Source organism: Mirounga leonina, unplaced genomic scaffold (genome assembly GCF_011800145.1).
Source record: "Mirounga leonina isolate KUSES-001 unplaced genomic scaffold, KU_Mleo_1.0 Mir_126, whole genome shotgun sequence".
NCBI classification, from domain to species: Eukaryota; Metazoa; Chordata; class Mammalia; order Carnivora; family Phocidae; genus Mirounga; species Mirounga leonina.
This window is the reverse complement of record NW_023270314.1, coordinates 26,422,866-26,435,899: the sequence shown is the minus strand read 5'-3', so window position 1 is coordinate 26,435,899 and position 13,034 is coordinate 26,422,866. Positions and strand designations below refer to the sequence as shown.

The window sequence follows — 13,034 nt, the reverse complement described above, 5'->3', positions numbered from 1 at the left end:
GTGTGTGTGTGTGTGTGTGTGTCTGGAAGAGGTGAATGGGGGTGCGTGTGGCACCAGGGGAAAGGCACCACAGAGCAGGTGTCCCAGTGAGCTTTGGCACAGAGTCCACCCGCAGAACAGTCTAGAGGAGGCTGGCATCCAAGTCCAGAACCCTTCCAGTCTCTTGGCCAGACTGAGATGCAGATGAGGCTCTATTCTTCTGTCTTTTGGAAAGTAAGTAACCTCTGAACACAAACACACACCTTGAAGAAGAAAATGCAATCTCCACCCCCAAACCGGCAAATGTCATGTGTGTTTGTATTACTCCCATTACTTTGCACTTTTAACGAGCATGGGATGATTCTGATGCAGGTGGCTTCTGATTTCACATTGAGAAAAACCGATCAAACCCCAGAAGAGACACTGCCCCAGGATTTACTGGCTGCCCCAGCCAGGCGGAGTTAGCCCTTTGCATTATTATGCAGAGCAGTGTTCGTGCCTCTCCTACAAAGGCTGGCCTGGAATAAGAAAGGAGAGTCCGTTTCTGAGTCCTGTATCTTGTAATCCTTGTTCCCTAGTTACACAAAAACCAGCCAAAGCTTTGAAAAGCCTGCTTCAAAGAGCCAGATCGGATTCGTCCACAAGCCTCTGCCCGCCCTCTCTGGGCTGGAAAATGGGAGGTGGTTTTGTTCTTTCAGTTACATGAGTCAAGAGCAGAACACATAGTAGGTATTCAAGAAAGGTACATTAAAAAGCTCTACCCAGCCTGATTAAGTGGGAGTGGGGACCGAGCAGGAGGAGGCAAGGGGATTCTCTGAGCCCTCAGACAGTTTGCCCATCTCTACTGCAGCACTTACCAAGTTCTGTCCTAATTTTGGTCCCAGCATCTGTCTTCCCAGGCACATTAGCAGGTCATTAGCCATCATCCTTGGCTTTTCCCTCTTCCTCATCCCAACATTATTATTTTTAAAAATATTTTATTTATTTGTCAGAGAGAGAGAGAGAGTACAAGCAGGGGGGAGCGGCAGGCAGAGGGAGAGGGAGAAGCAGACTCCCCGCGGAGCAGGGAGCCCGATGTGGGACTCAATCCCACGACGCTGGGTCATGACCTGAGCCAAAGGCAGACGCTTAACGACTGAGCCACCCAGGTGTCCCCAACATTATTTTTAAAAATATCTTTATTGAGGTATAACTGACACAATAAATTGCACATTTCAAATGTACAATTTGGGGCTCCTGGGTGGCTCAGTTGTTGGGCATCTGCCTTCGGCTCAGGTCATGATCCCAGGGTCCTGGGATCAAGTCCCACATCGGGCTCCCTGCTCTGCGGGAAGCCTGCTTCTCCTTCTCCCACTCCCTCTGCTTGTGTTCCCTCTCTCGCTGTGTCTCTGTCAAATAAATAGATAAAATCTTTTTAAAAATGTACAATTTGACAAATTTTGACATATGTATTCAGCCATGAAACCATTTCCACAATCAAGATAACGAACATATCCATCACCCCCCAAAGTTTCCCAGAGTCCATCTCTCCCTCCTCCTCCCACAGGCTTTTTGTCACTACAGATCAATTTTGTATTTTCCAAAATTTTATATAAATGGAATCCTACAGTATACATTCTCTTTTTTTTTTGGGTTAGGTTTCTTTCATGCAGCATAACTGACATTATCCATGTTGTGTGGATCCACAGTTCATTCCTTTTTATTGTATGGCAATACCACAATTTGTTTATCCATTGACCTACTGACGTTCATTGTGTTGTTTTCAGTTTGGGGCTGTTACAAATAAAGCTGTTATAAATATCCTGGTAAGTCTTTTTGTCCTCATATGCTTTCATTTCTCTTGGGCTAATGGAAGTAGAATGGCTGGATCATATGGTATGTGAATGTCTAACTTAAAAAAAAAATTACTTTGTTTATTGTTTATTTATTTTTTTAATTCAAATTTTTATTTAAATTCCTGTTAGTGGGGCACCCAGGTGGCTCAGTTGGTTAAGCATCCAACTCTTGGTTTCAGCTCAGGTCTGATCTCAGGGTCATGAGCTGCCTCCACGCTCAGCAGGGATTCTGCTTGAGACTCTCTCCCTCTCCCCCTCCCCCCTGCTCTCTGTCTCTGTCTCTCTCTGTAAAATAAATAAATAAATCTTTAAGAAAAATAAATTCCAGTTAGTCAACATATAGTACAATATTAGTTCCAGGAGTAGAATCCAGTGATTCATCACCTACATACAATACTCACTGCTCATCGTAAGTACACTCCTTAATACCCATCACCCATCTAATCCATCCCCCTGCCCATCTCCCTTCCAGCAACCCTCAGTTTGTTCTCTATAGTTAGGAATCTGTTTTATGGTTTGCCTCTCTCTTTTTTTCCCCACCTATGTTCATCTATTTTGTTTCTTAAATTCCACACAAGTGAAATCATATGGCATTTGTCTTTCTCTGACTTATTTCACCTAGCATAATACATTCTAGCTCCATCCATGTCATTGCAAATGGCAAGATTTCATTCTTTCTTATGGCTGAATAATATTCCATTGTGTATATATATATATATATACCACATCTCCTTTATCCATTCATCAGTTGATGAACATTTGGGCTCTTTCCATACTTTGGCTATTGTTGATAATCCTGCGATAAACATTGGGGTATATGTGCCCCTTCGAATCAGTATTTTTGTATCCTTTGGGTAAATACGTAGTAGTGCAATTGCTGGATCATAGGGTAGTTCTATGTGTATGTTTAACTTTTAAAGATCCTGCCATACTGTTTTCAAAGTGGTTGTACCGTTTTACACTCTTACCAGCAGAGTGTGAGAGTTCTAGTAGCTCTACATTCTAACACTTGAAATATTCAGGCTTTTGATATTAGCCATTTAAATAGGTGTGCTAGCACGGTTTTAATTTTTTACTTGGTAAACATTCACATGGTTAAAAATTTTAAAAAACATTTAAAGGTATACAGTGAAAAGTCTCACTTTTGCCTCCGTCTCCCCATGCCAACCAGTAACCACTTCTATAGGTGTCTTGTGTATTCTTTCAGAATTTCTTTACTCAAACGCTAATGAATATTCTTGGTTTTCCTGCTCTTTTACAAAAGGCATCATGCTAACCACACTGTTCTGAACCTTTTTTTATTAAAAAAAAATATTTTGCAGAGCTTTCTCATTCTTTGTTACAGCCACACAGTATTTAACTGTATGGACGTACTAAGATTTATTTTACTAGTTCCCTATTGATGGACATATGGGTTATTTCTTTTTTAAAAATATTTTATTTATTTGAGAGAGAGAGAGGGAAAGAGAGATTGAGAGAACGAGTGGGAGGAGGGGCAGAGGAAGAAGCAGACTCCCCAGGGAACAGGGAGGCCGCTGTGCAACTTGATCCCAGGACCCTGGTACCATGATCTGAGCCGAAGGCAGACGCTTAACCAACTGAGCCACCCAGGCACCCTGGACATATGGGTTTTTTCTAGTCTTTTGCTATTACAATGCTGCAGTGAACACCTTATACACAGTGTTTCTCATGAGTGCAAATATATCCATAGGGACCATTTCTAGAAGTGAGGATAGTGGGACTCAGTCGGTTAAGCATCTGCCTTCGGCTCAGGTCATGATCCCGAGATTCTGGGATTGAGTCCCACATTGAGCCTGCTTCCTCCTCTCCTTCTGCCTGCTGCTCCCCGTTTGTGTTCTCTCTCTGACAAATGAATAAAATCTTTAAAAAAAAAAAAAAAGTAGTGGGGATGGTACTGTGTAGTTTTGATAGATATTGCCAAATTAACCCAATAGGAGTTGTGCCAATTTATACTCCCACCATCAATAAATTAGATTGTATACAGAGAAAGACAAATACCATATGATTTCACTCATATGTGGAATTTAAGAAACAAGACAAAGAAGCAAAGGAAAAAACTAAGAGAGACACACAAACCAAGAAGCAGACTTAATTACAGAGAACTGATGGTTACCAGAGGGGAGGGGTGTGGGGGGATGGGTGAAATAGGTGATGGGGATTAAGGAGCGCACTTGTTTTGGTACCATCTAGTGTTGTATGGAAGTGTTGAATTACTCTATGTACACCTGAAACTAATATTACACTGTATGTTAACTAACTGGAATTAAAATAAAACTAAAAAAACCCCCCCAAAAATAAACTAGTGTGTTTATTCACAGCACTGCCAATAAAGTTAGCAAATGTTTGGATTTTACCAATCTGATAATGGTGTTTGTGTGGTTTTAATTTGCCTTTTTCTTACTGAGAGTGAAGCTGAACATCATTTCATATGTTTAAAAGCCATTTGTATTTCCTTTTCTCTGAACTGTGTAAATGTCATTTGCTACTTTTTCTAATGGCTGGTCATGTACTTACTGATGTCTATGAGTTCTGGGACAGGGCGATTAGCCCTTTGTGATACAAATCGCCACTATCTTTTCTCTAATTTGTCATTTGTCTTTTCACTTTATGTAGTTTTCATCCCTGACATTAATTCTCTTAATTAATTCTGGACACATTAATCCTGAGTATTAGTCCAGTTGTTTCTGCCTCCTAAATAGTTCTGGAATGCTGCCCTCCTTCTTTCTACCCCCTGCCATTTCCCTGGGCCAGTCTGCCATCATCACTCACTAAAATTACTACTTGGTATTCTAGTTCTCCCAGACATATTTCCACTCCTGTCCCCTTATAATCTAGTCTACATTTTGTAGCCAGAAAGCTATTTCTAAAATAAAAACAGGATCATGTCACTTTTCTGCTTAAAACTCTTCAGTGGCTAACCGGTGCCCTTAGTTAGAATCCAATGTCTTAAGATCGGATCCTCTTTAAGCTCCAAGGTCCCCTGCGTGGTCTGGCTCCTGTTTCTCTCTTTACCATCATGTCTTACTAGACCTCACCTCTCATTCCATGCTCCTGCTATACTGAACTGTTTTTGTGTCCTCTCTTTCCATAAGTTCTCTCATTTCCAGGCGTTTGCATAAGCTGTTCCTTCTTGGAGGAATTCCCTTTGCTTGCTAAACTTCCACTCAGCCTTCAGATTTCCTATCCAACATCACTACCAGCAGGAAGCCCTCCCTGAGCCCAGTGGAAGAGATTAGGAGCACACCCCCTACTGTCCTTATGTCAGTGCTAGTCACATTACGTTATGGTTATCTGTTTACTTTAGGTAGACTAAGTTCTGGGAGGGTAGGGATTAAGCCTGCTTCTTCACTACTGTTTCCCTAGTGCCTATCACAGGGCCCTGCACATAATAGGTGCTCAATAAATAGTTGCTAAATTAATTCAAGAAAGGATGTCTGACAAATGACTAAATGAACATTTCATCTTGGTGGGGGAACCCAGGAGAAGGGGAAGGAAATAGAAAGGTTCTCGACTCCTGTCCAAGAAAGTAGTCAGTTGCTCCTTAATCCACCTGCCAGAGAAAACAGTGGTTTGTGACCCTTCCATTTCTCTTGGTAACCTCATTTGGCTCTGCCCTTGCTTGCTTTATGCCCAGGTCCCAGAGTGATAAGCAAAATAACTAACATCTGTAGAGGAGGCACTGACCAATCTGAGGGCAACTTGCCTTAGCTGGAGCTAGGTCCTGGGTTGGGGTGGGTTCCAGTGGAGGGCCAGAGCAGAGAAGTGTACTTGGGGAGACGGTTTGGGGCAATGGCTCTTTACCATCCAGTAGAAGTATCTGAAATTTTTTTTTAAAGATTTTATTTATTCATTTTAAACAGAGAGATACAGAGAGAGAGGGAGAGCATGAGCAGGGGAGAGGCAGAGGGCAAGGGAGAAGCAGGCTCCCTGCCGAGTCAGGAGCCAGACGTGGGGCTCGATCCCGGGACCCTGGGATCATGACCTGAGCCAAAGGCAGATGCTTAACCATCTGAGCCACCCAGGCGCCCCGAAGTATCTGAATTTTTAACACCTGGTAGGGCCTGACCAAAATTTACAACCCGATTATCAGCTCTGCCCATTTCCCCTCTGTCCTCAGACTTCCCTTTGCTCCTTTCCTTCCCTAAAACAGACTGTAGAGTTGGAGGTGACGCAAGGATTGTGTGACCTTTGGCAGATGATGAAACCTTGGGAGGCAACAGATTTAAAAACAATGTAAACAGGGGCGCCTGGGTGGCTCAGTTGGTTAAGCGACTGCCTTCGGCTCAGGTCATGGTCCTGGAGTCCCGGGATCGAGTCCCGCGTCAGACTCCCTCCTCAGCAGGGAGTCTGCTTCTCCCTCTGATCCTCCCCGCTCTCATGCTCTCTCTCTGTCTCATTCTCTCTCAAATAAATAAATAAAATCTTTAAAAAAAACAATGTAAACAGATTAAACAATGTAAACAAATTAAAAACAATGCTTGTAAAGTCACAAACCTGAGTTTGAATACTGGCTTTGCAGCTGTGTAACTTAGTTCAACTACTTAACTTCTCTGAAATACAGTTTCCTGATCTGCACCTTTCCTCAGTCTGCAGTGGACAATGGATTACATCTGTAAGGTCACCCGTGCAGCATCTGATTAATAACTAGCCTGGGATAAGTGGGAGCTGAATAGATGAAGACCAAAGTCAGGTGGTGACAGAGTGAGAACCAGAACTAGTATCTTGATTTAGGGGCCACCTCTTACACTCTCATTGACACGAACTGCTTTAGTCAACACAATTAGAGGGTCCCCAAAGGCCACAGAGAGAAATAAGGAAAAAAACCTTTCCTAGGTTCAGTCCTTTATTTTCTGAAGCCTTGAGCATGGGGTACGGGTTAGGATAGGTTAGTGACTTCTCCAGTTTCAGGCTTTGTGGTGGAATCAATTTAGGATCTGATTTGGAAAAGTTAGGATACAGGGAAGATTTGTTCTGATCTGACCTTCAAGGATTTACTCACTCCTTTACCAACCAATTACTGATTGCAAACTTCATGCTAAGAAAAGTACAGGGCTCTGGAGATACAGGTCTACTAAAACACAATGTTTTTCAAGCTGTGGGTCCTGACTTGTTAGTGGGATGAGAAACCACAACCAGATCTGAAAAAAATAAACACGAGAATAGGAAATACTACAGTGCACTGTACGTTGCAGGATAAGTACTAGGTCAAAAAATTTTGTTATAAATGTGTGTGTATGCTGGGTCATGATTTAAAGCGTAGCATTGTGGATTGTGGTCCAAAAAGTTTGCAAGCCCGGGCACTAGAAGGTGAACTTCAAGAGAGCAAGGGCCAGGGGCACCTGGGTGGCTCAGTCGTTAAGCGTCTGCCTTTGACTCAGATCATGATTCCAGGGGTCCTGGGATCGAGTCCCACATCGGGCTCCCTGCTCAGCAGGAAGCCTGCCTCTCCCACTCCCCCTGCTTGTGTTCCCTCTCTCGCTGCGTCTCTCTTTGTCAAATAAATAAATAAAATCTTAAAAAAAAAAAAAGAGAGCACTGTTTTAGAACAGTGCGTGGATCTGTGTTTCACAAATAAGCTGAATGAGTGAATGTCTAACACTATGCTCCCTTCAAGAAGATTAGAGTCAGAAATACAGGAAAAGGTAAATAATAGACTTTTCAATACTAGTATTAGTCTGAACCAAATTAAAAATGTCTTGTTCAGTTCCACCTCTGTACGTGCACACAGGAGGCATGTTTTAAAATGAAGGATGTAAGGAAAACCTTAATTGCTGCCCTCAAGGATGGCATCTTTGCCCTTGAGGACAATTAGGTTAGGGGCGAGACGAAACAGAAAATGTACCCAAGGCACCGTACAGCTCACCTGTAACAAGTACCAAAGGAAGGGCAGGGCCACCTGCACTCCCTGGGTAGCGCGAGTGTGCGGGCTTTCGAGCTAGCTGCCGTGGAGGACACAGCAGAGCACGGCCTGCCTTTTGGGAAGAAAGACAGCGACCCAAGAAAATAACTGGCACCTGTCGGTGGAACAGACAAGGCAGCGAAGTTTCCACCCGTGGTCTACCTCAGAAAAGGACAGATGACAGCCGGACTGGCAAAGTAAATCTGGACGGAGCGGAGGCTTATGTCGGGCTTCGTAGAAGGGAAACTGCGCGACAGGTCAAGGTCTGGGGAGCATGTTTCAGTTAGAGAAGTAATTAGAAATCCCTGCCCCCTGTGGAAAGGCTGTCAAGGTGAGGTGACCTTGAGCTGCGGCGCGTAGGTGTAAAAAGGTTCCGGGGAATGGTTTAGCGGTTCTGCCTCCGAGCGCCCAAGAGAGAAAAAAAAAAAAAAAAAAATCCTGTTTTGAGACAATACCTGTATTTGGTTTTCTTCCCGTCGTAGGACGCGGGTGGGGGTTGGAAGACAAGACCCAAGGGGCGGAGCCAACGCTCGCGAGTAGGCGGGACCACGCGAGCCCACGCGAGCCCTTCCTCTAGCTACTGGAGACCGGGCGGAGGGGCGGGGTTTCCGGTGGTAGCGGCACTCGGGCGCCGGGTGACGCTAGGCGGACGAATCGTCACGTGACACGGAAGTGACTACGAACAGGAAGAGGACGAAAAAAATAACCGTCCGCGACGCCGAGCCGAACCGGACCAGCAGCCACCATGAACAGCAAAGGCAAGGACAGGGGGCGGCTGGGGTCGTCGGGGGGAATCGTGCTAGCCTGGAGCGAGTGGGCCGGAGCCCAGGGTCGCCAAGCGCTAGGCTTGGGGCGAGCTGCGCCTCGGTCCTGGGCCAGCTGCAGTCCCGGGGGCTGCTCCAGACGCCTTCGTCATCCTCGAACTACGGCTACTCGCTCCTTCTCGGCCCTTTCCTCCTTAAACTCTGTGGCGCAGTTTGGAGCTGCGGGCTCGGGTGGAGGGGTGGGGGGGGAAAAGGCTTGTCATGATGGGCATCTGCAGGAGCAAATGGGGAGCTAGAGCAGGGATTTGGGTAGGCCAATGGAGCGCCGGCGGAGGCGGGGCGCCGCGCTCCGGAACCAGAGGCTGGCGCCCGGGCTTAACTAGTGAGGTGCCGGCGCTGGTGGGCGGGCCGGGGGGCAGAAGGGTCTCCCTCTCCTCTTCCCTTCGATGGCGGCCCGAAGTTCTCCCGGTTCCTGTGATTGTACTAGTGTCTGGCAGAACACGATCCTCAGCTGTTTTTTAGGACATTTCCCTTTATCTTCTCTCGAGTCTGACGAGTCTGAAGGTTCACTTCCACCACTCACTCTATTTGGAAGTCGACCTTGAGTAGGAATCTATGGGGCAAATCATCATAACCACTGTGACTTAACGAGGTCGTGGGCAGTTACACTAGGCTTGTGAAAACCACCCAGAGCGTAGGCAGGATGTACCTCCCGTTGGTACATTGGCAGGAACGGGTGCCCAGACCTGCCCTGCATCAGTGGAGAAACTTGGGTCCAGCGAGACTTTCCCTTACACCAGTATGCTAATGGGAAGAGCGCCTTTTATGGCCAGTTAGAATCCACCATCTTCGTGTGTAGGTGGGATAAGTGTGCAAAGAAAATGCTTATTTTCTTGGCCTCAAAAATCAGGCCCTCCAGAGCAGTCTGTTTACAAATCTGCTTGCTGCCACTAGGTTAGCTACCCAATATGCACTGCCCCATTTTGGTGGCTCTGTATGGTAGGCAACGTGCATTTTCATCTTGTTTTCCAGGTCAATATCCAACGCAGCCAACCTACCCTGTGCAGCCTCCTGGGAATCCAGTGTACCCTCAGACCTTGCATCTTCCTCAGGCTCCACCCTATACTGATGCTCCACCTGCCTACTCAGAGGTGCTTCCAGTTTACTAGACTTGAACTGAATACTCTTGGATCACATTTTCAGTCTTTAGCTAAGCCTGACTCCACATATTTATTTACTCTCCACAAAGAGGAGAGAGTGCTCACAGAATAGTCTGAAACATTGTATATACTTCAGCAGTTTCTGTTGGGGTTGAGAAGGCATGATCTGATTATTTTATGTTTTTTGGCACAGGCTGAGGTTAAGAAGATGAGTTTGCGTTCCTTGAGCCTAACATTAGCTATAGCAGGAAGTGACCCAGGAGAATACTGAATGGCAGCGAAAAGGCAGTTTGTGTAACTCACAGTGTAATCTGCACAAGGAGAATTAAGAATTGACTCATGAAAGAGATCTAAAATTGGAATGTCTTAAAGTAACCCGTTCCCTTCTCTTCTCCCTCTTCTAGCTCTACCGTCCGAGCTTTGTGCACCCAGGGGCTGCCACAGTCCCCACCATGTCAGCTGCATTTCCTGGCACCTCACTGTACCTTCCCATGGCCCAGTCTGTGGCTGTTGGACCTTTAGGTTCCACAATCCCTATGGCTTATTATCCAGTTGGTCCCATCTATCCACCTGGTTCAGCAGTGCTGGTGGAAGGAGGGTATGATGCAGGTGCCAGATTTGGAGCTGGGGCTACCGCTGGCAACATTCCTGTGAGTATGACCTTACCAGAAAAACTCAGCTCTTGTGTATTTGAACTTTCTGAAGAGATTACATATTCATCCTTTCACCGTCCCTGGATAATAGCTGTGGCATTAGTATAACACCGATTTCCAGTAGTCAGGCAGAAAGCAGATGAGGGGGCAGGAGAACTATGGAAAGTCAGTAGCATCTGGTACATTCCCTCGGGTCTGAGTTAACCAGATTCCTTTGTTTTCCTATATTAGGAGTCCTGCCTGCTGCCTTTTCAGTTCCAGTTTGGTACTGGTCTAGTAATATTCCTTATTCATTCCATAAGCATTTACTTCAAATTTGCCACCAGCATGGCATTCCATCGGGAAACAAGATGATTAAAACTGGAGAAAGCGTTGTCCCTATTAAGTAGCATTTGGAAAGATGCTAGAGGTTGTAGTTTGGTTTCCTGCTTAGTTCGCCCATGTATAAGAATTTGAGCCCAAATGGTCCTTGCTAGGGCCATCCACTCAAAACCATATGCCTGAAATGAGGTGAGAACGCCTTTGAGTGAGTGGTAGGCTCTTTCCTGTTTGTATCTTTGGGTTCACAGAGAATACAGACCTGCTTTACAACCCAAGTTGGTGGCAGGACTAGCTTTAAGATGCGATTGGTCAGCACATTGCCATCTTCCTAACGGATCCTGTTTCACTCGTGTCCATTTCCCTTGTCTCAGCTGCCCTATGCCCAGTCAACCTTGTCTTTTCCTTTCAGCCTCCACCCCCTGGATGCCCTCCCAACGCTGCTCAGCTTGCAGTCATGCAGGGAGCCAATGTCCTCGTAACTCAGCGGAAGGGAAACTTCTTCATGGGTGGCTCAGATGGTGGCTACACCATCTGGTGAAGAACCAAGGCCACCTCTGTGCCGGGAAAGACATCACATACCTTCAGCACTTCTCACAATGTAACTGCTTTAGTCCTATTAACCTGAAGTTGCAGTTTAGACACATGTTGTTGGGGTGTCTTTCTGGTGCCCAAACTTTCAGGCACTTTTCAAACTTAATAAGGAACCATGTAATGGTAGCAGTACCTCCTTAAAGCATTTTGAGGTAGGGGAGGCATCCATTCATAAAATGAATGTGGGTAAAGCAGCCCTAAGGATCTTCCTTTAATTCCTCTGGAGTAATACTGTACCATACTGGTCTTTGCTCTTAGTTAATAAAACATCAAATTAGGTTTGGAGGGAACTTTGATCTTCCTAAGAATTAAAGTTGCCAAATTATTCTGATTGGTCTTTAATCTCCTTTAAGTCTTTGATTTCTATTACTTGTTATAAATGAAACGCATTAGTTGTCTGCCTTTCCCTCCTTTCCATCCTTTGCCCCATGTCCCACCCTCACCTCTAGTCTCTTCCAGTTCCTTCCCGCCAATCTCCATTGAATCAATGGTGCAGGACAGAAAGCCAGTCAGACTAACTCCCTTCTCTCCTTGCACTTGTCCCACTTGCCATCTTTTAACTAGTCTTTCACAAGGATCCTCTGAAACCCCCTCTGTGCCCCAAGCACAGGCCCCATTACTTCTGCTTTTGCATCTCCTCAGGCAAAAGTGGAGGGTGCCTCTTGGACCCTCCTCATAGGTTGTTTCTTCATCCATGAACCAAACCCCAATTTGCTTCGGTGCCAGAAAAACAGAGCTCTATTTGAACAAAGGGTATCAATGCAAACTGTACTATAAACAGGTTTGTTTAAAATGTGGGGGCAAGGAGGAGGATGCATTTCAAAAGCCTCATGACGTCAGAGCCAAATTAGGGGAAGTTTTCCCATCCAAAAATTGGTTACTGTTGATTGTCAGAGTACCTGATGTAAGCCCTCATGGCTCCTGAGAATTCCTCAGCTGGGTTAAGGGGGTCATGTTATGAATCCCTCACTACAAAATGACTTGAGTCCAGTGAAATCTCATTAGGGTTAAGAATATTTCAGGGATCCTTAATATTTTGATTTTTGTTTTCTGAAATTGGATTTTATTTTATTTTATAATTTCAGTTCATCTAAATTTTGTGTTCTGTCCATGTGATGTTTGACTGTACCATTGACTGTTATGGAAGTTCAGCGTTGTATGTCTCTCTCTACACTGTGGTGCACTTAACTTGTGGATTTTTTATACTAAAAATGTAGAATAAAGACTATTTTGAAGATTTGAATAAAGTGATGAAGTTGCATTACACCTCACTTCAAGGATTCTTTACTCAACTTGTTTTTAGATTTCTTCTCCATATATCTTTTATGTCCCACCCAGAATTCAGATAGGTGCTGCTGTCATTCTGGGGTTTTGTTTTGTTTTGTTTTGTTTTTTAAATGAAGCCTTTGAAATAAATTCAGGAGTACATGGCCAAGATTTGACCTTTTCATGAGTCCCATTCTAGGTGCTTTACTTTTCTTCATTTTACTTCCTAAGCTCTTTCAGATTCTTAAGAGCCTATTATGCCAGAACAAACTTAGAACATAAGCTTAGAAATAAGGGAACGACTGATTGTCCTAACTTGCTCTAGAATTTGACTTGAGAAAAATGTTTTAGTATGACAGTCTGTGTAAGTTCAAGGTGACCTTCAGTTTCTCCAAAGTTCTGTGTGGAGAAATACTGAAAACTAGGATTGTCAAAATTGATCCTTCAACTCTTGGGTCTTGGGAGGAATTGAGCTTGGACAATGGAGGCAGTAACAATTAAGACCTCAAAGGAGATTTAGCTTAATTCCAAAGTAAACAGTATTT

At 44.7% G+C, this 13,034-nt stretch overlaps 1 protein-coding gene across 2 annotated transcripts; it reads left to right on the top strand.

The window, feature by feature from the left end:
* Positions 1 to 8,389: 8,389 nt before the first annotated feature.
* Positions 8,390 to 12,494, top strand: DAZAP2 (DAZ associated protein 2). 2 transcript variants are annotated; one of them, XM_035002644.1, is made up of 4 exons: positions 8,390 to 8,492; positions 9,531 to 9,649; positions 10,063 to 10,231; positions 11,042 to 12,494. In XM_035002644.1, the coding sequence occupies exons 1-4, from the start codon at positions 8,480 to 8,482 to the stop codon at positions 11,362 to 11,364; spliced, it is 624 nt and encodes a 207-aa protein (XP_034858535.1). In that variant the 5' UTR covers positions 8,390 to 8,479; the 3' UTR covers positions 11,365 to 12,494. The 2 variants fall into 2 exon arrangements, with proteins under 2 accessions (XP_034858535.1, XP_034858534.1); XM_035002643.1 differs by having other exon boundaries at positions 10,063 to 10,308.
* The last annotated feature ends 540 nt before the right edge of the window (positions 12,495 to 13,034 follow it).